The 27,529-nt window shown below is 31.4% G+C and overlaps 1 protein-coding gene and 1 long non-coding RNA gene across 2 annotated transcripts; one reads left to right on the forward strand and one right to left on the reverse strand.

The window, feature by feature from the left end:
* Positions 1-29: 29 nt before the first annotated feature.
* On the reverse strand, positions 30-20,207 carry LOC132755728 (integrin beta-like protein 1). Its single transcript, XM_060746647.1, has 12 exons — positions 19,679-20,207; positions 17,187-17,341; positions 16,189-16,346; positions 13,202-13,282; positions 12,517-12,707; positions 12,034-12,185; positions 11,327-11,490; positions 9,378-9,484; positions 8,691-8,774; positions 6,147-6,304; positions 1,071-1,234; positions 30-205 (listed from the first exon to the last, which is right to left on the reverse strand). The coding sequence occupies exons 1-12, from the start codon at positions 19,727-19,729 to the stop codon at positions 42-44; spliced, it is 1,629 nt and encodes a 542-aa protein (XP_060602630.1). The 5' UTR covers positions 19,730-20,207; the 3' UTR covers positions 30-41.
* Positions 20,208-22,469: 2,262 nt separating this feature from the next.
* On the forward strand, positions 22,470-27,416 carry LOC132755729 (uncharacterized). The gene is made up of 4 exons (XR_009629247.1): positions 22,470-22,592; positions 22,932-23,000; positions 23,945-24,143; positions 24,617-27,416. It is a non-coding gene; the product is annotated as an uncharacterized LOC132755729 (long non-coding RNA).
* The last annotated feature ends 113 nt before the right edge of the window (positions 27,417-27,529 follow it).

Genomic DNA, 27,529 nt, shown 5'->3' on the forward strand with positions numbered 1-27,529 from the left:
TTTTTAGTATAATATTCATATTGAGAGTAAAGTAAGAAATGTCATAATGAACTATGTTGTCGTGTCACATGCAATAAATAAATCAAGAACAGTCTTACCATTCCATTACTGGCCATACAGGAATCAGATGATGTAGGACAGTCGCAAGCCTCACCGGTATAGCCGGGTTCACAATCACATTGTCCGCAAAAGCACCGCCCGTGTCCTGACAACAAACAAGTTACAGACAAAAACATTAAATGTGGATAGTTTAAAAATCTAGGTGATTTAAAAACATGTATCATTACATCATATTTAGAAACATTCCATAATATAAATGATTTCCTGCCGGTATCAACATGCAAAAAAAATCTTATGTTTCTTCCAATACTCTGCACGTAATTTAAAGCTGCATGCCTCCAGACGAGTAAAAATATTTCAATAAAATCAAACTTGAAAAATATGTACTAATATTTTTGGAAAAGCAAAATGATTCAAGATTCCGGTAATATTTTACACGTTATGTGCAATAAATGACTGATTTTTCAGTATTTACAACTATATTTCTACTGCGTTACTAACGCAATAAGGCTATTTATGCATATTTTCAACACTTATTTGTAAATAACTTGGGTTTTAAGTGTCATTAGAAATGTATAAATTGTTTCTTTTTGGTTATTTCACAATATTGTACATTCAAATACATTATCAAAATTTTCATGAAAATAAGCATGAATCTGGAGGCCTGCTGCTTTGAAACGTACAATTTGCATGCAAGAGATAACCTGCTAACAGCACAGTCGTCAGATTAAAGTTAAATTAAAATGACAGCAATTAGCTGATTGATGTCTTCATTCCACTAAATACAAAATGATTCAATCTACGACGCTTCCCTCTATTATTTGTTTTTTGTTGTTGTTGTTTTTGATTTTACATCTTGATAACATTAACAACACAGGCATTTGTTGGTCTAAGACAATCTCGACAAGTATATGCTTTAGTTATACAATAACCTATAATATTTTCAATTGACTTATTTAATTCCGCACGTACCTGATTATAACAAATATTGTAATAAATGAATTTATTACCTGCACACATTCGGTTGTTACTGTAGGAACATGAGTAATCATTGCATTCACAAAACTGACCAGAGTAAACTTGTGATGATTGAGGTCGTAAAGGGAGACAACTACAAAATCCACAAATACATTCTCCTCTCCCAGAACACATTACCCCAGTTGTTGAATTTGGACTAATTGTAAAAAAGAGAATTTTAATCACATTGATTTATTATTTAAGTCATTCGTATTCTTTTTTGAAAACATCATGTTTGTAAATAAAGTAAATCAAAAAGGCATAATCAATTACATATCGTTTCAAGAACTTTTAAATGCCGCCGTAATACTATCAATCAATGTATTCAGTTAAAGGTTAAATGAGGTAACTGTAAATCTTAAGGTGGTTTAACAACAAAATACAAAAAAAAATATTTCTTTTATGTAAATAAGCATCAAATGATTATTTTATTTTCGTGTATTTTTGTTGTGATGGTTTGTCTGTTCTGTTTTAAAATGTCATTTTCAGTTTCTTTTATTCATCCATGGCTGCTCATAACATTTCCCTTGCATTTCGTTTTCTTACTTCCCAATGGGTAATATAAGTATTGGTGCTTGGAGAGCAGCTATAGGATTGTATTATAATGGAACACATTGTTTACATTATTCATATTGTTTTAAACAATACCACAAAAACATCTCTTCTATATTTTTGGTTTGTTTATAGCAATATATGTTAGAAAGTATTTTTTGTACTCTGGGTTTTTGTTTTGCTTAAATTTATATTTTTTATCAACATTTTTATTCTTCTTTGCAATAATAACCTCAAAAAAAAATCCCAAAACATTACAGAATGTTTACGATTATTTTACTTTATAGGTTCTCAGGCTCTTTTTTCTATAAAAGAACTATTATTATTGTTATCAGGTGACATAGAAACTAACCCGGGTCCTAACAATCAAAATGACGCATGTCTTTCAATTATTCATCAAAATATTAGAAGTATAAAGAAACAAATTGATTTCATAAAAGATAATTTCAATGACTTCGAAATTTTATGTTTTACAGAAACTCACTTAACTAATACAATTAAAGACGATCAAATATTTTTGGATGGATATAGATGTTTATATAGGAAGGATAACACTGCCCATTCAGGGGGATAATTATTTATACGTCAGATAAATTGGTAACAAAAAGAGTTTTTGAATTAGAAATGTATTCTGATGAATCAATATGGATTAATGTTAAAGATAAGGAGAAGAACATTTTGATAGGCACTGTTTATCGCCACCCAAATTCTACTGTTGAGTTTTGGTCAAAACTGGATAACTGTTTAGAAAAAGGCGCATGAATTGTCGAATTACATTGTTTTACTTGGTGATGTAAATGAAGATCAACTCAATTATTCAAACCATAAATTACGTGATATCTTAATTATTAATAATATGAGTAATGTTATCAATCAGCCGACTCGTGTATCAAATACATCTGCCACACTTATTTGACCCAATAGTAATTTCTAGTGGAAATAAAATCATTTGACTTTGGTGTTTCAGAAACTCCGAGCGACATTAGTGATCATTATGCTAGTTATATTTTTATTCATTTTGAAGCGCTTCCTTTTAATACTTATAAGCGTTGTGTCTGGAATTATAATAATGCGGACTTTGTTTCGGTTAAATGAATTGATAACTTCATATAATTGGTCAATATTATCTAATGGCACTGTAGACGAGGCTTCCGATTTATTTACTTCTCATTTTTAGATTTGACAAAACGATGCATTCCATATAAAAGAAGTTACAATACGACCATACGACAGACCATGGTACGATTCAATAATACGAAGAAACGTCCCGGAAGCGTGACAGACAAAAATCACGTGCAATTAAAACTAATAAATCGTTAGACTGGATTTTATATAAAAATTAAGAAACAAGGTTAATAATTTAAAAAAAAGCACGCGAAACAAGTTTTTTTTTTAATAATTTAGAATTTACAATCAACGATATAAGTAGTAAATAATCCTCGCGAATATTGGAAAATTGTGAAAATGTTAGTTAAAGATAATAAACAATGTGAAATAATACCGCCATTGAGACTTAATAATGACTTGTATGTATTTACTGATAAAGAAAAGGCAAATGCGCTCAATGATTACTTTGTCTCTGTATCTTCTATTGATGATTCTAATACTTCTTTACCCATTTTCAATCTTAAAACAAACGAATCTTTGTGTGACATAATAATTAACGAAGAAGAAGTTAAAGACATTCTTTCATGCTTAATAAATAAAAAAGGCTAGTGGACCAGATGGGATAAGTCACCGTATGCTTAAAGAAACATCTTCTAGCATTTGTAAAACCTCTATGTACACTTTTTAATCGTTCCCTTCAAGAAAATACATATCCCACATGTTTCGAAAAACGCAAATGTTATGCCATTATTTAAAAAAAGGGGAGCACGATCTTTGTTCTAATTACAGACCAATTTCTTTAATAAGTTGCATAGGAAAAGTTATGGAAAGAATTATATTCAAATATATTTACAACCATTTACATATGAACAATCTTATTTACAAATATCAATCCGGTTTATTCCAGGGCATTCTACTGTATATCAATTAATTGACATTTATCATCAAATATGTAAAGCTTTTGATGAAAAGAAATCAACTTGTATAGTGTTCTGTGATATCTCTAAAGCATTTGACCGTGTTTTGGCATAAAGGTCTACTGTTTTTAAACTGCATCAGTTACGGCATTACAAATAATTTGAATACTTGGATTGCTAGCTATCTTAAGTCGAGGAACCAAAGCGTTTTTGTTGGTTCTTCTTTTTCTGACACACAAAATTCATAAATGCTGGTGTCCCTCAAGGATCTGTGCTTGGTCCTCTTCTTTTTTTTGATTTATGTTAATGACATTGCTGAAAACTTACTTAGTTTGACTCGTCTTTTTGCAGATGATAGTTCTTTATCGGTAACAAGCGATGATTCTAAATATATAGAAATGACTCTAAATTTGATCTTAAAACTATTACTGAATGGGCAGACAATGGCTTGTAACCTTTAATCCTAATAAGACAGAAGTATTATTTTGTTCTCTTATTAGAAATGAAAGACCTTTTTGTACTTTAACAATGTTCAACTTAATTACACTCAACACCACAGGCATTTGGGGTTAACCTTAAGTGATGATGGAACCTGCATGAACATATTAATAATATAACTAACTCGGCGTCCAAAATATTAGGTTCTATGCGTTTATTAAAGTTCAAATTAAATAGAACAACATTAAATCAAATTTATATTTCCTATATGAGGCCTTATTAAGAATATGCTAGTGTTATTTGGGATAGTTGTACCTTATATGAAAAAGAAAAAATTGAAAAAAAATGCAATACGAAGCTGCGCGCTTAGTAACTGGTTTGACTCGCTCAGTGTCTATAGAAAAGACTTCTGCATGAAATAGGTTGGTCTCTTTAGCAGATCGTCGTTTAATGCAAAAATTTATCTAATAATGTATAAAGCTAAAAATGGGAGCTTCCAAGTTATCTGGACACTTTGTTTCCAAATTTTGTATCAGAAAGTAGCCAATATAACCTTAGAAATAACGATAATTACGTAACAATAGCACGACGAACAGAAATATTTTCTAGATCATTTATACCCTCAGCAATTTCGGCATGGAATAGTCTTGATAATGAGATACGTGACTCGACTCTTTAAATGTGTTCAAAACTAAACTCAAGGATAAATTCAAACCCACACTTGTCCCTAAATATTATTTAATTGGAGAAAGGTTAACATCTGTTTACCATGCACGTTTAAGAAATAGATGTAGTAATTTGAATGATGATCTGTATAGAAATCACTTAGCAAACTCCCCTGTTTGTGAGTTTTGCCATATCGAGGAGGATGCTGAACATTTCTTTTTTAACTGTAAACTTTTTGGTGTTCAAAAGACTCCAACTTTTCACTTCCACTCGCCCTTTTCATCCATTAAGTACAAGTACTCTCCTTTATGGAAAAGAAAATTTATCAGTCGATGAAAAACTCTTTTTTATTTCACGAGGTTCAAAAAATATATAAAAAATACACATAGATTTTAAATAATAAGAAATAAGTACATGTGAAAATAACAATCGTTGTTCCAATATTAATTCTTCTAATTCCCCTTATAAATGACATATTTTGACAGCCATACAAACCATCACATACTGCAAGTGCAGGAAAAATTACTACTATTTTTTTTTTTTTATTTAAAAAATTAATAAGCAAATGTTTTTTTTTTGTTTTTGTTTTTCTCTTAAATTTGATGTCGAATTCTATTCGCTACTTAGTTTCCGCCTTAATATTTGTAATTGCTTCATGTGTATAGTGTTTAAACATGTTTCGTTTCTATATCTTATAATGCTTAAGGGAAGGACAGTTACTAATGTTGCTAGAACTTGTTGTTCAACCCTTTTGCCCTTTGTTAAAAATGTGTTTTGTGGAAATAATGTTTAAAATTGTATTCAAAGAGCAATAAAATATTATTAAACTAAACTAAAACAAAATATAACTTAAGAAAATTAATTAAATAATTTCTCAGTTATATCTTTCTGTAGGCACATGTTCCATTCTATGTTCATATATTGTAGTGGATAATATAACAAATTGATCAAATCACAAATCGGATCTAACCTACTTGCACTTAAGATATAAAAAATAATATAAATATAAAATAAAAAGTAATATATAGTTTTAATTATATAATTTTGGCTTAATTTACTATTGAATGGAGAAATTTCTCTTAACCTCTAGACTTTTACACTGACCTTATACATGTATAACAAATAGTTATTTATGTTATCTTATAATTGCCAGACTGTCAATGGTAATTTCAAGATTCTTGTCTTAACATGTAGGGAGAAAATAAATGTTCACACTTTTCACACAGTAATGCATATGTCAGCTACAAAATAATTTCAGAAAAAAGCACTACCTTAATCTGACAGCAATTTAATATATAACCTTTTCAGGAACGCTATGCCATTTTGATATATGTTCCGTGTCATTTATTAGAAAAAGCAAGTAGATTATAAAAATTATAGAAATCAAACCTTATACACTGGCGCATCACTTCTTCTTCGGTCATCATTCCGGATGTGACGTCACATTCACACGCCTTGCCAAAGTGGCCTACATTGCATACACAGTGACCGCACATGTTTGTACCACTATACGAACAAAGTTCACTAGCAAATTCCTGTTCCTGGATCTAAGAAGCAACGATTTACATGTTTTTATTTTGAAACAGCCTGGTCGTAAAAACATATATATGATACAAATAAACTACGTTATTAAGACTCTAGATACCTTTGTTTTCATTATCAACAGTGGGCGACCCATCCTTCATAAAACATAAACATGTATATTTATAGGACGTCTAATGAAATATTGTTATTTGACGAGTTCAAATAATATATTATGAAAGTTAAATTCGTTTATGCAAAACTTTTTTCAAACACGCTTAGGAAAATTATTTATTCTGACGCTTATAATTAGTGCTCGCCAATTTTTTTAAGCCAATCACCGACGAGGATTTTTCAAATTTTCAGATTGCAAATCCTAATAGAACAGATTTTATATAAACTGGACATTTTATATTATAAAACGCAAGTGGGCGGAGCTAAGTTTCGAAGAGCGTTAAAGTGAAATATACGCAGGTGCAGAGATTTTGAAGTTTACTCCTACTAATCAATATTTATGCATCATGTTTTTTTTCGTACACGCACATGTATATCGTCACTACGGCATAGAATTAAAAAAAGAGGTTCATTGAAATGAAAACAGGCAAAATAACAGTTAAAATGTTTTACTACTAACGGAACCAGTATCATTTTATAATTTCCAAATAAAAAGTTCACTTATTCCAATAAAGTATGTATGTAATATTTCTTACTTTTTATGTAAATATTACAGCCCGTGCCGCTGCAAAACCAAAAGTAGGGTGTTTTTATTAATTTTACATTTATTTTTGACAATATACTGTCATTTGCCCGAAGATGATATGTATATGAACATAATAAATATGTATGCTGCATATATAATCAAGCTACAGGTTCATTTTGAACAGCCCGAAAAATATGTCGAGGTGACGGGCGAGGCAAGAAATGTCGACTTTTTGTAGCTTATTGTGAAGTTGCAGTGCATGAAAATCGGGCACATGACAAATCAGCACATAAATAAAACATTTTAGTGTTCCGTGGTATACATCTTTTCTACGTGTCATACCTCCTTTCCTTATTACAATGAATTTTTACTGCATTGTTATCCATCGCTGGTTTGTTTTTAGCACAGAATGACCACAGACGCTTGGGGTTTGGAGCTCAAAACGCCTTTAAAATCCAAATAAAATGCATATTTGTCAATCCCAGGACATGTACTGATCATATATATCAAAAAATCTTAATATATGCCGTTTTGAAAAAAAATCATATTTCAACATCTATAATAATACACAAGATAAAAATGTTCGCCGGAAAAAATCCGCACCCCTACCGTCATAATCACCATGTATTTTAATCCATTTCCAATATTTTCACATAATCCTTTTGGTCCATCGACACAGAAGATATAATTCTTCACGATGATGGTCAATTTTAAACTTCAACGGTAATATAAACAACGCAACAGCCGAAATAAACATCAATATTCTCGCCGTTTTTTTCAACGACAAATACTTTCGATAAATTCAATGGACCAGACGGCTATGAACGAAGCTATCCGATTATGTGGCCCCAGCTTTGCCGTGTGCAAAATGCGCAGCGCTTTTAAGTTTGGGAACCACATAATCGGATAGCTTCGTTCATAGCCGTCTGGTCCATTGAATTTTATCGAAAGTATTTGTCGTTGAAAAAAAACGGCGAGAATATTGATGTTTATGTCGGCTGTTGCGTTGTTTATATTACCGTTGAAGTTTAAAATTGACCATCATCGTGAAGAATTATATCTTCTGTGTCGATGGACCAAAGGATTATGTGAAAATATTGGAAATGGATTAAAATACATGGTGATTATGACGGTAGGGGTGCGGATTTTTTCCGGCGAACATTTTTATCTTGTGTATTATTATAGATGTTGAAATATGATTTTTTTTCAAAACGGCATATATTAAGATTTTTCGATATATATGATCAGTACATGTCCTGGGATTGACAAATATGCATTTTATTTGGATTTTAAACACTGTTAAAGGCGTTTTGAGCTCCAAACCCCAAGCGTCTGTGAGAATGACCTGTGTATGTTCAAAGAGGGTACTGTACCGTTTGAGAATATTTCGCAAAGAGGGTACCAATATGGATATGCACCGTGATATTGTCTTATTTACCTAGATAAGCTATGCAAAACACGTGACCCGAAAATGTGTACCGCTACCTCTTCCAAATATGGTTATACACATTTAGGCTATCGTGTGACGTCACGCAGTGTGTTGGGCGGAAAAAAATGGGCGGAGCACTAAGCCGGTTAGAGTGCATCTTGGATGTTCTTCGTAAATAAGAAAGCTACAGTCGCTTCGCAAGCTCCGCTCTTTCTTAGCTTTCTTATTTACGAAGAACACCCAATATGCACTCTAACCTATACATAGAATCATGATCACTTACAGGACAGTCCTCACACTTTGGTCCTCTAAATGTTCCTTCACAAACACACACTCCACACATGCAACTACCATGTCCATTGCATAGCTGAATTTTGAAAGCCAAATATATTTTTTAATCTAATACTAGAAGAACAAGTGAATGCTTTTAAACTTGTAATATGCCCAAAACAGCCAACATTTCAGAAAAAAAGAAGTTTAAGATTAAGTAGAAGTAATTGAACTACTGACGGAAACGTCTTAAAATATTTGTCAATAAAACAATGTTAATCAAGAAAAAAATAACAAGACATTACATAATTTCAATGAATAATTAACAATAAAAAAACAATATGACCTCACAAGATGATACAACTAGTACAGAAATGTCCTTCGATCAGAAACATTCTATAATTCCAGAAAAATGTTTCAAGTTGCTCAATTAAAAAGATGTAAATTTTGTAGGTCAACTTAGTTAAAATATAAGAATATAAACATGTCGCTATATTTTGTACGCTTTATTTTAAGACTTAAACACATTTAGTGCTTCATGTAATATTTTGTGAGACGTCTGGTCAACAATGACGTTATTCATACCCGAGTACATGTTAATATAGATTTAGGTTTTGATACAAATCCATTCTACAAAATTTAGTCTACAATACAAACATTGTGATCCCTCGGGGTATAAAGGTCATTACTCTTAACTTACCAATCCATTACTTGACTTGCACATGCTCGTGTCTGTCGTGCAATCACATGCCTCGCCAGAATAACCAGGGTCACATTGACATTCACCACATACACATCGACCGTGTCCTATGATAATAAAATACAAAATATAGACAAAATGTACCTTTATCACAGAATAGATAGATAGATTTTATCTGAATGCAAATATAGAAAGAGAAATTGCCTGAATAAAATATCATTAGAGAAACGGACTGTACACCAATCCGAAAAAAATGGAAACATTACCTAAATACAATACAGTAAAGACTGTTTACAGTGACCTTCGATGGGAGAAAAGAAAAAAGGTCATTATAGACAGGGTGTCACTGTGGACAGTCTCTACATAATTCGGATATATGAACATATCATACCAATATTTTGTTGAAAAGCAGGATAGTACCATACTAAGGGTTCAATTATATTTTTATTGATATTAAACATATCAAATATCTTTTATAAAAAACAATAGAGTATTAAAATTGCATGTATAATTGGTTAAGATTATAAACTACACCATAACATTAGTATTTAAAAGTTACATATTCATTAAAATGTAATTTATATTGATAAATCTGTTTGTAAAAAAATGTTTAATTTCAATTTTACTTATGAGATGTTACTGTAGAGACATTTAATTTTGTATAATCAGCCTGTTTACTTTACGGACTTCAATGTTTTAATTAAACATTAGATACAAATCTTCACATAATTTCTACAGATAAGTGCTCCGAAAAAAATTAACAATCGAGGTTTCAAACATAACCACACCTTTAAGACGTTTGGCATTGTTTATCTTTTACTCGCCAAAACACCGCAGCAATTATGTATATGCAGGTGTCTTCAATCATTCTATCGGCGAAAATTGATTGAATCTGTCGCCATTTTGTGTAATTGTCAACAAACAGCCACAGTGTATTAGCGTGTCACCGATTGGTCAATGCAAACTGCCGTAGATACAACGCGCGTTTTGATTCGTCAATCGCATGAATACGTAATGAGAAAGATAAACATAGTGAACTCTTGCCTTGCGGCGTGTATTGAACTTATAGTTGATGTTGACACGCGTTCTTAATTAGCGGATTAACGGTAATTGGTTGTAATTGAGAGGTAAACAAATTATTAACGGACCTAGCGGCGTAAGTAAGTATGACGGAAAATTATAAAAATCGGGCGACTTTCAAAATCTCTTTGAAGTTTGTTTTAGGCAAAGTCGCTGATCCGAAGGCGACTTCTTCGCCAAAGTCGTCACCTAGTTCAAGCCTTGCTCCCCTTGCAAAAGTCGCTGTTCACGGCTCAAATACCGTAACGGGTGACTAAATCATGGTCGTTGTACGGACTAGACAGGGAGTCGCTACATACAGACCATTTATATAGTAAATACTGTTCGGCGCACCTAAATATGGTCACTAAAGACAGAACGTCGCTATGTACAGGGGGTCGCTAAGACAGTCTTTACTGTATATAGATAAAACAATGATCAAAATACAAAAATGATAGAGTAATGGATGGTATCAAAATGTTCTGAATAAAACAGAAAGAGCAACGGACAATCCGAATACAAAATAGATTGAGTAATAAACAATAAACTGTATACAAATCCGATAGTATTTTCTTTTCTGAATACAAAAAAAAGATATAGCTGTGGTGCGAATCCGATAGAAAAATGGTCTGAATACAATGTAGATATAAAACAGGCCTAAATACAGACCATGGCCTGAATACTAATCAGATAAAATAAAGAAAATCGAAAGAAAACAAAACGAATTAATGTCTGAATAAATAAAACAGTTGCAGAAATAGTCTACAATCAAACAGAAATGGTCACGAACTTAAGCAGGAACAGAAATTGTCTGGGCACAAAATATATTGAGCAATGATTTGTTATATGACACAAATATGGAAATAACTTTGATTAATTTTTAATCTCACCTCCACACATGATGTTGTTACTGTAAGAACACGAGTAATCATCACACTCACAAAATTGACCAGAATAACGTGTCATTGAATTAGCACGGGTATGAAAACACTGACATTTACCGCAAACACAATCTCCTCTTCCAGAACACATATATCCATTTGTTGAACCTGGTCTTTTTTAATAATAAGAAATCTTAATATACAACCGAAATATGATATTGTTGACGTTATTTAGAAAAAAGTTTCGTTTCATTTTAATTTACGCAATACGTCATACATTGAATATTAAGAAGAACTCCGAAAGGGTTTTAATAAAGGTGCTGTACTATGGAAATCATTATTTACCAAGCCACTGTTTTAATAATGGAAAATTTGGAGCGGTAATCCGACTATGGATATTGGACCATCATTTAAAACGGACCATCATTTAAAACAATTTAACAGAAGTCTTAAAGGCCGAGGTTGCCATTAAGATGACAAACTTTTCTCATAAATAAGATCGGCAATTTCACTCTTTATGAAAAATCAAGGTCAATACCTTTTAAGGCAATGTATGAATTTGCTGGTTAATGGCTGGAACAAACCACTTGTTTACATCTTTATTCCTTTGTATATTTTGTATTTGTGTAAATGTAAATACAAACAAAGAGGAGAAGAAAAGAAATTAAACTGAAAGTAAAATATTATGAGATATGTTGTGTATACAATATTTGTACCTAATGCATGGTTGTATAGCTGATTCGGTCGTCATTCCAATTCTACCATCACATTCACATCTCAGCCCATAGTATCCTGGATCGCACTTACATTGTCCGCATGAATCGACTGAACCGTGACCGCCACATTTATCACTTTGAGGTTCTATAATCTGATAAGAGGATACAAATGGATTGTTCACTAACTTAAACTTTATTTTTCATTTTAAAAATCACCATTACATGGTCCACTTACATAAAATTGTAGCGTTTTATATTTCAATGTAGAAATTTACTAATGGTTTTCTGTCACTTATGACGACATGATAGTGCCTTTCTTTTACATGAATCTACGTATGTTAAAATAATTATGAAATATTACTTATAAGACACGTAAAATATCATTTTTTTTGGTTAGCTAGTCTATCTAGAAGAGTATTAACTCATATCATTTTACCGTTATGTTTGGTCTATCTAGAAGAGTATAAACTCATGCCATTTTACCGTTATGTTTGGTGTTGTTTCAGACGTTAAAATGTCGTCTGCTGATATTCCAAGCGACAAATGTTTGTCATAAAGGTTGCAGTGACTCTTGACGTTATTTGGTAAATCTATGTGTTTGTACCAACCGCAAGAATAGGGCATATTTAAACACTCTTCACATGAAAAGGCCATCTTGCAAATATTCCTTTTCCCTATTAATGAAAAAGCTTATTTATTTTAGTTTATACAAATTTAGTTTAGTTCGATAGTGTTGGAATTGAACTCTCTTGAATCCGTTCCTAGTAACCAATGAATGGAATGTTAAACAATGGCTTGCCCCTGACAGGGTTTGAACCCACACGGTAAGCTTCCTTAGATTACTAGTCTGACGCATTTACCACTCGACCACGCGTGTTTATTGAACGAAGAAAAGTCATTGTAAGAACAATATTGATAGCGATGTAGCTGTAGACAAGTTTATTCAATGCAAGTTAAAAATGATTGATAAGATTTATATTATGTAAAAGTTTAATGCACGGCCATTTTTAAATGCTGTTAGAAAAGATAGATGATTTGCATTTGGTAGGTATATATTTTCTCTACATGTTTTGATAATTATAGAAAAACATAACGACTGACTGATCACATGACTGATAAAATGTGCCGTCACCTGCATTTGACCTAAAAAGAGATTTTCTTCTCTCACCTTCAAGCGACATCTTTTCACAAGCATCCCCTTTATATCTCGTATCACATGAGCAACGCCCGCACGAGCAGCTTCCGTGACCTTAAAGTAGATGACATAATTTCAAATAATCGAGTTTCAAAGTTTTTAAAAAATCGCGATACTGATAAGTTTAGATAAATACAATGTAAAATATAAACTCGTCTATATTGACAATGTAGCTGTACCACATGTTCGCGAATTTGTTTTTCGGGAGGCTATGAGGCCTCAACAGACGGTAGGATTTAGCTGTACAGCACTAATTAGAGATAAGATGTACAATTTTCAAAGCTATACAACACTTGCATTCAGACGGTAATTCTACACTGTAAGAATCATCTGAGGTTTCCCCTAAAAAAGATCCCTTTTCATTGATCCTTTACATACTTTACTCACTAAATGCTTTTTTCGACATGAGTAATGATTGAAAAACCTCCATTTAAATATATATATATATATTTTTTTAATGTGAGGCCTGACTGAGACTCAAACCTAGGACCCTCGGAATACCGTACTGCGGCTCTGCTGACTAAGCTATCTGGTCGCCTACAAACTACCTCCCCTCCCCTAATTAGAGAACAATTCAATACCGTGACATAATCATTTTCCGAATTATTTGGGATTCGAACATAACACAACTTTGGGTCTCCTGAAGAGTTTTTCAACATCATTTTTATCCCACCTTACTACTATGTTTACCTTTTAGCCCTCATTGTTCTGGAATTTCATTCATTACACCCATTATCAGGAGATAATTTGGTTATCTGTTACTTGTCATTGTGGGAGGTCTATAAAAATCGGTACGACAAGATTTTCAAAATAGAACATGTCCTATCCCTTAAATCTTGACATAAGGTTTCCGAAATCAAGAAATAGTACCCTTCACACATTAAGATTTGTCCGTACATCTTAGTTTTAATTGGTGTTGTACTTCAAAATCCTACCGTCTGTTGAGGCCTATATGCCGCCCCAATGTAAAGACTGTTCATCAAATCTCACTGCCGCGGTAATCAGGTCTAAAAATAGTACCATGGTGTTTTACAGCTGACTCATCGCATATCACCTTTATTTACATGTTAAAACAAGTTTTTGTTCTTAACCATCATAGTTTATTTGCTATTTGTAAAGTTTTTAATTCTCAGAGAAACGCTTGGTTTAAACGTTTTCTAAATTTAAAATCACTACTCACGTTTACTTCGGCGAAAAATCGGTCATGCATCGTTCAAAAATAGTTCTGTTATATTAACCCTTATACTTTTCACTACTTTATCGGGAAGATTAAAAACAAAACGCATTATAGTAAAGTACTGAATACATGTTTTAATTATTTGGCAAACTATTGTTTTTATTTTTGAAAACAATTTTCCAATTACTACGCAGCGACAAAGTGTACATGACGGGTCATTAACTAGAACGTTTCCGGTTGAGAACACCGTAGTCTCACTATTATGAATGTTCTTTTGTTGTTATAAACCATTAATAGTCATTAATAATCCTTAAAATATTATTTTTTAACAAGACAAATAATAATAAACTGTCGCTTAAATCAGAGACATGGATCATGCCTGCGTGATGACTAATGGAAACTAACTTATAAGTACACCCCATGAGGCTGTACGCGGAAAACGCACACAACACCGCTTTATCATAATAGCTGTTTGTAAACCGTTTGCACACATTTAACTTAGAATTCACTGATGGTGATGAACATATAGTTTGAAAACATTATATACTTGAACCATTTTCGCCGAAAAAAAACACTATTTAACTAAATAAACCCGTAAGAACCCTCCTATAAAGTTTAAGCACAGGAATACATTTCTTATATTTTCATCTCACATAATTCATCAATCAAACTTTTATTATAAAAGTATCTTTAAATAGATATGTCTGGCAATTGAAAGATCCCTACTCTGACCTTTAATTTGAATAAGAATAAATTTAAATATGTGCTCTTTTGTTTAGGAATATGTTGTGTTGAAAGTCATAATGTATCCACTAATCTCGGAAATAGAAGTAGACAGGTCAGGGCTCTGTACAACCAGTTCTTTAGGTTAATCCCAATAGAAACATTTAGGGGTAAAAGACATGACCAAAGTACCTAGTAGTCGCTCATCCGGTTGTGATTTCATTAAAATGATTATTGATTCGATTTGATTAGTAAAAACAAATAGAAACATGTGTTTCGCTACAACAAAAATCAGAAGTAGCGAATATTTAACTGACAGAAAGTCAGATGTATTCACATATGTTTTCTTACCAGAACAGAACAAGGAAATAATTATTTCAGTGAAAGACGCAATGATCAGTTTTAATTCAAGCAAAAGAGTGACACCTTATTGGGTATTTAGAAAGTTTATTCAATTATATGGCAACACATCATAATTTGATAGTCCGTGTGTAATAAAATTCAAATAATTGATACAGATAAATAAAAGAAAAAAATAATTTAATAAGAAGGTTTAAAAAAAGTAAAACTGTAGAGCCGTCAGTTGTAAAATGGTATTGTGATCTTATAATGAACAGTCTTCATACTTGCTGGTATGTCATTTTATATTGGCAGTTTAGGTTCTTCAAAATTTGCATGGTTAACAGTCCGAATGAAGACCTTAATGAAAAGTTCTAGAATATTAACAAAATGATAAGTCGACCATATTAAGCATATGAATGGATGATGCTATTTTTCATTGTTAAGTTGAGCTGAATTAACTATATACATTTAATTCAAAAGATTGACTGTTACAATGGTGATTGACCAATAGTTGATATTGATAAATGTTTAAACTTGCCTTAATTTTAAAATGATTGTCCCACTCGTTTTACAAATAAAACGTTACACAGAAATTTCGTAGGGCTTTAGCTACATTTTGAAAGAAAAGTAGCCAAAACACAATCTATAATGATTGGACTATTTCCCTCAATGTTCATGTTAAATAACAGATGCACTAATTTTGAAAAGCAAAAATTACCTCCACATAATTTGCCTTCATGTTTTGGACATGAGAAGTCGTCACATTCACAATACCGTCCGTAATAACTCTCAGTTATGTTCGATCCTCGTGAAAAACACTCGCATGACCCACATTTACACTCACCCCTCCCGTTACACGGCTCCGAAGAACCGGAGCTAGGGAAAAAAGACAACAATTTCTTCAAATTCATTAAAACTTTGATTTCGTTCATACATATATATTGTTCTATTTCCCTCAAATAGCTTAGACAGATTCTTACAAATTTTAATGAAAATCTTGAAATGTATTTAAAAGTGTAATATTGTTAAGTGAACACAGAAAGTAATTTTCACATTGCAAAAGGCACTTACAATCCATGCAAGGACGAGGTCAAAATGTGCATTGGGTTACGCAGTAGAAATATGGTGATAAATATTGCAAACTAATTATGCCAAATAACATATGTATCATTACTTGAATCAATTTGCTTTTCTTAAAATATTCTTAGTACATATTCTTAGTACATATTTCGTTTACTTATAATAGTTTGGCTTATCTCGAGGCATACAGTTTTAAGTTGAAAATAGGAGATCTTTACTGGATATTTAGACTAGCGTTAAATATGTTAGATCAATTGTAATTCTCAGACCTAAAAGTATTTTTACCTCAGTTAATTGCAAGATTAGAGTTTTTCATAAAGTGTCCAAAATCAGATGAAAAAGAAGTGTATAATGTCACTACATTTTCCAAAATGAACGTCTCAATAACACGCACCCCTCCCACTTCAACTTGATTTAAACATATTTATTTAAGCTCGATTGCGAAACAAGTTCTTGCAACTTATATTAATCACTATCGAGTTCGCTTCCTCGAACAACCAGTACTGGTGTCAAATGAAAAAAAACATGGTCGTGACCGAGGAGTGCTCAAACCCATGATCTCTGGGTTGAGAGGCAGACACCTTAACCACTAGGTCACCGCTCCACTTAACCTTGACATAAATTGGCATAACTTACGCAGTGCATGCGGCCATGGCTGTATCACGATCTGAAAACCGATAATTGGCCTCGCATTCGCACATGTCTCCATAGAAATCAGGTTCACATTTACACGTGCCGCACGGGTCAAACGTTCCACGATGGTTACATTGAGGATGTTTCGGGTCTAAAATCTAAATAGAAAGGTCGTGAAACTGGATCTGTCTTTATGAGTAAATTAAAATTTGACTAAAGTCAAAACATTTCTTTAACTAATTTTGTTTCATTCTGACATTAAAGAAAACTTATGATACAAAATTTGCAATTAATGCAACAATGAAAATTGAACTGTTTGTTATGTCCAGGATGTATAATCACGTTGTCTATTATTAGGGGTACATAAGTAATAGTAAGTGATGGGCTCTGATGCTTTGTATTTTGCTACGAGCAGCGTTGGAAATTGATATTTTGCGAGAGCGAAGGTCGAGTGAGATATCAATTTTCCAATGTTGCGAGTAGTAAAATACATTGCCACAGAAAGATTCCACAATACAATTTTCCTTTCTATTATACACCTATTCGTTTTAAGTAAAAAGGAGTTTCAATATATTTCACTTCTATTAGTAATTTTAGAAAATGAAATTTAGCTGTCAAGAAATAATTTCAAGAATGACGAATAAATACATATTTTTTTGCCAAACCGGCCACGCCTTTAATAATTTTGGTTCAATTATACGACTGAAAAGGTGCATAAAGATGAATAAGACGCATATAAAATCATTCCGAGATATTTCTAGTAGATCTATATATTCCTGATGTCTGAAACCAGTTTATTTGGCATTAATTATTACCCTGGTTTGAAATTGAAAATCTTCTTTTCTTCAATAGGAGGGATTTACAGACAAGGATTTTTCTGGATAAGAAATACACATAGCAACAGTTGCTGGTTGTACAAACATTTTGTCCGACCTGTTACCAGTCATATAGAATTAATATTACTTTCAGTGTGATTCAATGAAAAATTGTAAGTTTAAATTAATTTTACAGTGTTAATGTATGAAGTTTTAATTCCAGATTAATGCTTTGCCCATTATTTAGAGATCATTATTAACTAATAATTATACTTCGATTTGGTTATTTTTAAGAATCATTTTTTGCCATAAAAGTACTAAAACTTACAATACCTAATAATAAATGCCTAATTATTCTTGTACGGGATTTTTCCCCAGCAAACATATGCTTTTGTAGATGAATGTCCGTCATAGGTCATTGATAATTGAATTATAACTTTGATCACTAATATTTATTAACAACACTTTTAAGTCAATATTCAATTGCTATTTCAATTTCTATTTTCAATATTCAATTTAATTAAGTTGACTTCTATATTTATTCACTCTTGTATCAATATGAAAAATTCTAATTCAGAGGATATTTGTTAAAACGCTTGTTAAAATTTAAAATCACATTTTTGATTAAAAAGAATTAATACTACTTTGATTAAGAAATTTGGATCCAGAAGATTATCATGCTTTAATTTAAATTTTAAAAAGATATTATGAATTAATAATACTTGGATCCAGAAGAAGAATTTAACTTGGATTTAAATCTAAATTTTTAGGCAATTGAATAACATGTAAAATTACGTTCAAACTACCTTAGTATTAAATCGTTTGTTTAGAAGTGTTACATGTAATAGAATTCATTCTTTTTTATTTTTCATTGAGGGAGTTGATAACCTTATTCTACTTTATTTTTTATTCAGAGGATTAATTATCTACTTAGATTTATTTTTTATTGTTATACTGGGATTTAAATTAAAGTTTTGATTCAGAAGTTAGTCCTTATAGACAATTTCTGGATTTGAATATTTTGACAAAGAAGATTTATTAATTTCAAATGGTATATTAGAATTGCAATTATTCAATTAAATGTTATTTTTATCATTACAGTTCATTTGTTCTTTCTTTGTAACTAACCCGGATCTCAAATTAATTCACCTTGAATAAAAACATTGATTTTTCTAAACATAACTGATAAATGACACCAACAGTTAATTTTTCTTTGTTTAAATTGGTAAACATTGAAAGTATGAGGCTACAAATGTATAAAAAGCTCACTTTTCCAAAAGTTCCTTTTTACTGTAGACATATCTTATGGTCAAAATGAGAATGCTCGGATCAAAATTTAGCAGTAGGAGTATCATTTTCTAAGAGTTTATAGTGTACATTCTATGTGTAACACGACTTCCCTCATAATGTGTATCACGTGATACACATAACAGGTATTGATGACCTAGTCGTAAATCCCTCCTATTTCTCTGTAGGTCTTCGAACAAACTATGAATTTTGTATACCTTCGAAACATCAGGTGCTGGCACTGCCATTTATCTCATTACACAAATAATAAAAACGTGAGTATACACCTTGTTTACTATCACAAGTACAACATTTGCATGATTTTTTTATAAATAATACAACAACACCAAACACTCCACAATCATAAACAGAATTATGAATTATTATAATTACCGTTTGAATCCGTAATATCATACATGCTACAATCCTCAGATAGAAAAGCATCCTTCCTCAGACATCAAGTTTCTTTTCAGAAACCAAGCTTCTTTTCAGACACCAAGCTTCTTTTCAGAAACCAAGCTTCTTTTCAGACACCAAGCTTCTTTTCAGACAGCAAGCTTCTGTATGAACACAAACTTCAGACAATCAATCTTCTATATAAATACGTATTACTATTAAAATACGTTTCTGTTATTACCTGCGTTTATCATATTAAATGATCATCCCATAAAATTTCTATAATGTTAGTTTAATTTATATATTCTGATCGAAATAATTCTGCACTACTTATTTTATCTGTTGCCACACAAAAATGCCCATCACGTATACTTCAGTGTATATATGAAAAGTAAGGGAAAATGATATTTACTTCCACATGTACAGTATCCTACACGCAGTTCATGTTTACACTTGTTTATAATTTGGCACTTGGAATCTTTTATGAGTAATTCATTCCATACTCTATAACAGCATGAATTCAAGGTTAAACATTCCACGGAACATAGAAAATTCAGGTATATATACTACCTATTAGCCGGAATTATCAGCCTGGCGTTCCATACGAAATGTATATCACTAATTTTCTATAACTACGCACATGCTATGTCAGAAATGAAAGTCTCTGTTTGAATTATTATGTTTATTTGTTTGAATTTTTTGTTATGATATCGTTATTAATTCTAAAATGTTAATGCATCACTTATATTTTTTGATATATGATTACCTAATGACTTCTATAAATACTTATTCCTTATTTACAACTGTTTAATAGAAAACCTGCGATCAGGTCAGTCATGTTTTATTAAGCGGTGCAGAAAGCTGTTTACTGATAACCCCCTCCCACAGAACAAGTTTCAAAGAGAAGAATATTCACATATATCATACATTTACTGTTAAAATAAATTAAAAGAAGGGAAGGTATAAAAAGATTGAATCAGAAAAACGAAAGCCCTAGCAACTAACGAATACTTTTTTGTATGCATTATACATTTTGTAATGTGACCGATTGTTTTGTCACATGGTCTTTACTATGTTTCAATTGATAGTAACTTGTAGATCTGGTAATTTCGCCCTTTCACATTGTAAATAAATTGTTAGTAAACCCCCCCCCCAAAAAAAAAAAACAAAAAAAAAAAAAAAAAAAAAAACAATCGGGCATACTTCCTGTTGGGAAACAACGGGATTCCCCCTCGAGGCTTCTCGTTCAGACAGCAAGCGTCAAAATCTTTCCCGATCTGGAAGGTTATATTTCTTTTTTTACGTAGTTCAGAAAAATTTACACACTTCCGATCGGGAAGGATTTTGATGTTTTCTGCCTGATCGTAAAGCTTTGAATGGGGAATTCCGTTGTTTCCCGATCGTGAAGTATGCCTGACTATTTCAGAATCAAAGAATATGTGTATAATTTGGATAGATGTTACACAAATATATGTATTGAATATTTTTCTGTACTCTGATACTTTTAAAATTTTATTGGCAGTTTTGAATAGCAGGCAGTTATGAAACTGAGTTTATGCCTGGGACTACATATAAATTAATGACAACATGTAATTTTTAAACCGGAGCTTTCTTTGTTTCTCATAACAGAACTTGCTGCGGAACCCATCCATATATTTCATCAGCTCATTTTAACAGAAACTGATAAATAATAATAATAATAATAATAATAATGATAATAGTAATAGTAATAATGTTAATAATAATAATAATAATAATAATAAATCATAATAATAATAATAATAATAATACAGACTTTCCTTAAAGAAAGAATATTTCATGTGTATACAAAATAGGAGAGTAAAGTTATTAAAAATGCTTGAAGAAAATGAATATACACATTTAATGTATAAAATTGTACATTTCATGAGGCATTTATGAATAATTATGTGTGATATTATAACAAAGATGCCTTCAAGAGAACCACCATTTTAGATTCTTTGTAAGTTGGTGAAATTTCTTATATTTAAAGTTCGAAGGTTTTGAGCCTGAATATGATAGGGATTTTCTACAGAATTAAATTTTAGGTTTGGAGATAAAAAGAAGTCTGTGTTTATATGACATAAAATTGATTTATATTCTTTGTTAATAAAATGATTTTTAGGATAATGATGGGGGAAAATTGTTAATGGACTTGTAGACTTAAATGCCATTTTGATAATTACTCTTTCATCCTTTTTATTTCAGAAAATAACTCATCAGTGGGAGCTTTGAATGAAAGTTATATATATCCAGGTAGAGAGTATCCGTCCAGAATATAACATTGTATATCTTAGATTTTCATTGTCAATTATATATGAATCAGAAGTGTTTTGTTGCAGAATTAACAACTAGATCACTTGCTGACAGCTAAGAACCATTTACAGACATTTTTCAGCTCAGTAAAATATATGCAGACTCCTTACCAACAGAATTTTATATAAAGCACACAGCTTTAGTAATGATAAAAAATTAATCATTAAATATGTTATATCTTGAACCTTGTAGGACAATATGTGTGCAGTTTAAACTATTTCATGCTAAATATTACAGACCTGTACTACATTCATCACTTCCTCTTTTCTGTTCGAGGTACCTATTTAAAATGAAGAAGAAGACTCCCATGTTTTTCCTGTAATTTAACAGAGTGAATTGAAAGCCGATAACCACCGCAATTATCTTAAAGTTAAACGAATTCATGCAGTCATGTAATTTAAAAAATAAGTAGTAAAAATTCAAAAATATTTGATCAGCTAATGGTCTAAATATAGCTGATTTCGTAATGGGAAACCCGAGTTCTATTTCCATCACAATGGAATAAAATATATTTTAGTTTCGATTTAATCTTAAACATCTTGCATTTTCTTTTTTCTAATTTTGGAAAAGATAATTGGTAAGAACAAATATACAATTAAAAAAATATATAACTGTAAGCCAAATAAATGTTCATTTTCCACGAAATTTTAAATATCAATAGTAAAAATAAAAGTTATTTAAAAGAACTTTAATATCTAGTATAATCTAGATTTTATGTAGGTCAATCATCTTATGTTTACATAAAGCGTAGCGTGGTTTAAATGGTCTATTTTAACTAGTTATAATTTCAAAAAATGTTTAAATTATTGCTACATCGGTTACAATTTTGAATAAACAAATTACGACAGTGTTGTTCTTTTCTGTTTTAATTATTTATTACGTAATGTTCTAAAACTTATGTTTTGTTACATTTTAGTGGGAGATAAAATAATTGAACACTTTCCATCGCCCTCGGTCATGATAGTCAGCAAACCCAAAGATAACGGTAAATCATATTCTTTATTAAAATTTGAAGAATGCCAGAACCCTATCATTGTATTCAAATATCGACCTGTGTCTTACGACGCATTACCCACGCCAAATGAGGGTAAAAATGACTCCGACGTTAAGAAGTCCGCGTAGGGATAAAAATTTTATTTTATAAAACACAATATATCTTTCCAAGTAATTAAAATTGTTTTTTGCTTCCAATGTTGTTTTCAGGAGTTTAATATTGCAAGTGCAATTGATTCTATTTATTCAAATATTCAAAGCTACTTTCACTTTCGGTTTTAAACTAACAACCACATGTGTTGAACGAATCTGGGTTTGTAAAACCAATAAAGGATTGTCAGAAGGTGTATTTGATGCATGTTTTGGGTAAAAATGATGTAAGGGCTATTTTGCCAATAGGGTATGGAAAAAGTTTAATTTTTCAACTGGCCCCATTTGCGTTTTGTTTTATCACTTCCGTGTTCAAAATGCCATGAAAAAAATAGTGCGTTCCCATCATGCTTAGAGGGGTTTCACACAGGTCAGTAAGACCGGTGTACTTCCGTGTTCAAAATGCCATGAAAAAAAATAGTGCGTTCCCATCATGCTTAGAGGGGTTTCACACAGGTCAGTAAGACCGGTGTACACAATGAGAGCCCTGTTTATTAATCAGCGAAAAAAACATACATGTTAATTTAGTGATACAGCACGCCAGTACCTGAATAGACAGAGATTCAAGATACCTGACAAGTAATGATTGTTCATACATTTTCGGAAGACATTGTTCTTGAAAGTGTGATACCAAAGTATTTAAAGTTTACCTGAGTACAACGCACGTAAACTCACCAAATAAAATGCTTGCACACAACATAACAACAATAAACATGTTTTTCATATATTTATTTGCAGATATCTCTTTATTATACAAGAGAAAAACTTTCCTTTTTCAAATTACAGACATGTATCATTATACAGTAACATACACAGACGATACTCAATCTGATGACGATGATGTCGAGGTTATACAGGAAAACATCAGCATAGTATGTCCTTACACTAGATGTGTAATGAAAACGCCTGTAAGAAACAAAATTTGTGGACATACTTTTGATCGAAATGCCATGATTGAATATTTGAAATTGAGTCGTTTTCCAAGGTAACAAAAAAAATTATTACAATATACAAACACTATTTTTCAGTTCATGTTTTACATAAAAATATGTTTATACACACAATGTAAAATAGTTTGAAAATTTTGTCATAATTAATACATTACTATGTATAAAAGTGTAAAATGTTCAACTGAATACATTATCGGCTAAAGGTTCAAATGATAACGATTTAATTTTTCAATAAAGCTGAAAACAATAAAGATACTATACAAAAACAAGAAATCTGACATCATTGAAGAGCAATAGTGATACCAGCATTATACGAGATATACGAGCGTAGTAATACATGCTTATATAAACAAATAAAAGCTTATCGGTCTTCCTACCTAACATCACAATCACGTTGTAATTATTAACATAAAATACACACGTGTGAAAAAAATATTAGCAAACAAATGAAAATTTACAAAAGAAAAAACCCAAAAGCTTTTGAGATATTTATTTCATATATTTTCAGATGTCCAATAGCCGGATGCTCGAATTTGAAACGTCTTGAAGCATCGGATTTCGAAATAAACGAAATGTTGAAGCTGCACATTGACAGGTCAAGAAGATAATTCCAATTTTGGGATATATCACCTGCATGTGAAGAACATTTTGAAAATCACAAAGAGAACATGAACTGCTATCTTCAATTAAGACTGATAGTATGTTTGAAAACAAGCTCTCTTTTAAAGAGAAAGAGCCCACTTTGCAGAACAATAATTTAAATATTACATATTGTTATATGTACTAGTGTTTGTTTGTATGTTTTTATTTTTTATGTTTAAAGTATTTCATTACAAGCATAGTTTTTTTTCTCATAACTGGCTTTTTGATCTATTGCTGCAATGCAAAACTAAACAATGAAATATATACATGCATTTACATTTATGAAATCATGTCATAGTACTTAGATATATTTACAAACATAAATCAGATGAACTTTGGATATAGGTTCAAGCATCAGAGCTATAACAGGAAATCAACAGCTTGGTAAATGCATTTTCGTTTCTAAATGATTGTATATTTTTGTATATTCTGTTTACCAGTCATATTGTCATAATAAAAGTGACATGTTTAAAAGCATGTACGCTAAATTTAAGAAGACAAGGAATTTAAGATTGGAACGAAATACGAAAAAAAAAGCAATTTTTGCAATTTTTTCAACTTTGATTAGCAATAACTACCACAACAGCCCAAGTCTATTAAGGCTATTAATAACTTATGATATTGGAACGCGTAACATATTTACAAAACATATATATTGTACATACAACAGAAGAGAATAATATACATATGCATAGTATAGGTACATTGTTATATAAGAGATACAATAACAAATAAAATTATTTTACAGTTGAAAAATAATGATTTATGGGCGTATATTGTTATCTTAAATGAAAGCGAAAGTTAAGACAATGTTTTAAATCATTCATTTTAAACATGAACATTACTATATTCATCCTAGGTGACAAAAATAATATAAGCTACTGAGTCTCGTACCAATAACTGAATCCTAATCGAAAAACGAAAAATTAAGAGAAAGCGAAGGTACAGTCTTTGTGTTCATGCTTTATAAATGATTATCAATAGACGGATGTCATTAGAATTATTCCTAAATAAATCAATGATCTTAATTATTTAAAAAAAACACATTAAGCATGTAAATAAAAATAACTATACAGTATATGTCTGAGAAACATACTACATATACTAAAAAGCGATAACGTTGCCTGCTACTTTTTTAACGTGAAGATAAAAGCTTTGCAAGCGCGATAGCAATATGAGAGTTGACAATTACACTATCAATAAGTTTACATGAGATATGTAAAAACATTTTACATTGATATATGTAGTCATAGCAAATAAATGTGCTGTATTGGTCAAAACCTAAATTTGCTATAATAGCGTTTCAGAAGGCACATCTTTCAGTCTTCTCCAAATCCCTCCAGAGGCGTGCACGTCGCGGAGAAGGCACACGGCAGGTCAAGGTCAAGTCATCTTAAGTACCAGAGGTGATTGGTTGACCTGTCGTGACTAACTCTGGAGGGTGGCGCTAACAAGAGCCGTTTTATGTCAACCGCCTGTTTGCAGCCGTCACGGAACTTGATGCTTTTCCGGTATTGTCTTGCCTCCACCGAACGAAGTACAGGACTTAGGAAGATCGGCATGAAAAAGACGTCCCCGATGAGACTACTAGAGTGGACCGGCATGGACGCTGAGATCTCGGACATATGGAATTTCCGGCGCCGAGCTATAATAAACTTAAAACAACAACAACAACATCTTTCAGTCTCTTTCCTGTGACAAATACACATAAGATGTTCTGTAATGTCATTCGTAAGAGGATTGCAAATGCTATATCGGCGCACATATGAAGAACACATCCTGTATCCAACTGCCCTGGCAAGTGTTTCAGCAACCAATTTTAAACCCGAATATTGTCGAATAATAACCATGAAAGGCGAAATCTTAGAAAGATGAAGTAGAAATGTTAATGACTTGTAACTTGTTGGCTCACTTGTGGCGTTAAAGTTTCTAAGAATAAATCTTTTGTTGATTCATTGATTACCATCATCTTTAAAATCTTCTTCCATTTTAATTTAGATGAAAACACACCGGCATCAATAAAAGAATAAATGACGTTTTACAGATCATATTTCTGCAGTAATCTAGATATGTTTGGATTAAATCAATGTTTCTGTCTATCCACATTCACATATCTAATCAATCTATTAACAAGTATCTGTTAAGCATGATATTTTGATTGCAATCGGCATAATTGACAAAATAATTTATCAAAGTAAGTATGTTTGGTATATTCAACATACATAATGCACTAGATATATGAAAAGTTTGTATAAATTTTACACAGTACTGTGCTAATTCTAAATTTGATATGTCTTTATCCAGTTTTCACAACCATATAGCGCTTTAGGTACAACAACTGTCATGTACATTTTATAAAAATATATACTGTAAAGGTAAGCCAAAAGTTAAAACTTGATATTATTCCACTAAATCAATTGTAAAAACTACCACAACAACCTAGGTCTATTTCGTCTATCAATAACTCTATACTATAAGTAGCTGTGCATACAAATGTTCACCCCTCTATCGTGATTAACTGTTAGAAAAACAAAATATCCTTACATTACTAAATAGACTATAAAGCAAATTTCAATCCTGTTTTATATAATGTTGTTGTGTCATAATTGTATCATAATTGTATATGTTTGCATTTTATGAAGAAAATACTGTTTAAACCAAACAAATTACATTTTTATGCATCCATGCTATATCTCAAATAAACAAATAAATAAATAAATAAATAAATAAATTCATAACCCTTCTTGCACTTTAGGCAAATGATATATTTTAGCTTTTA

This window comes from Ruditapes philippinarum, unplaced genomic scaffold (genome assembly GCF_026571515.1).
Source record: "Ruditapes philippinarum isolate M1 unplaced genomic scaffold, ASM2657151v2 ctg12477_1_1_1_1, whole genome shotgun sequence".
In the NCBI taxonomy this organism is placed as follows: Eukaryota; Metazoa; Mollusca; class Bivalvia; order Venerida; family Veneridae; genus Ruditapes; species Ruditapes philippinarum.

Coding starts and splice junctions, on each gene's coding strand:
- LOC132755728 (XM_060746647.1), bottom strand. CDS start 19,729: ATGCTTTTCTATCTGAGGATTGTAGCATGTATGATATTACGGATTCAA. Junction 13,283..16,188: donor TGAAGGCAAATTATGTGGAG/GTAATTTTTGCT, acceptor ATCTACTTTAAG/GTCACGGAAGCTGCTCGTGC. Junction 12,186..12,516: donor AAACAACACCAAACATAACG/GTAAAATGGCAT, acceptor TCCTCTTATCAG/ATTATAGAACCTCAAAGTGA.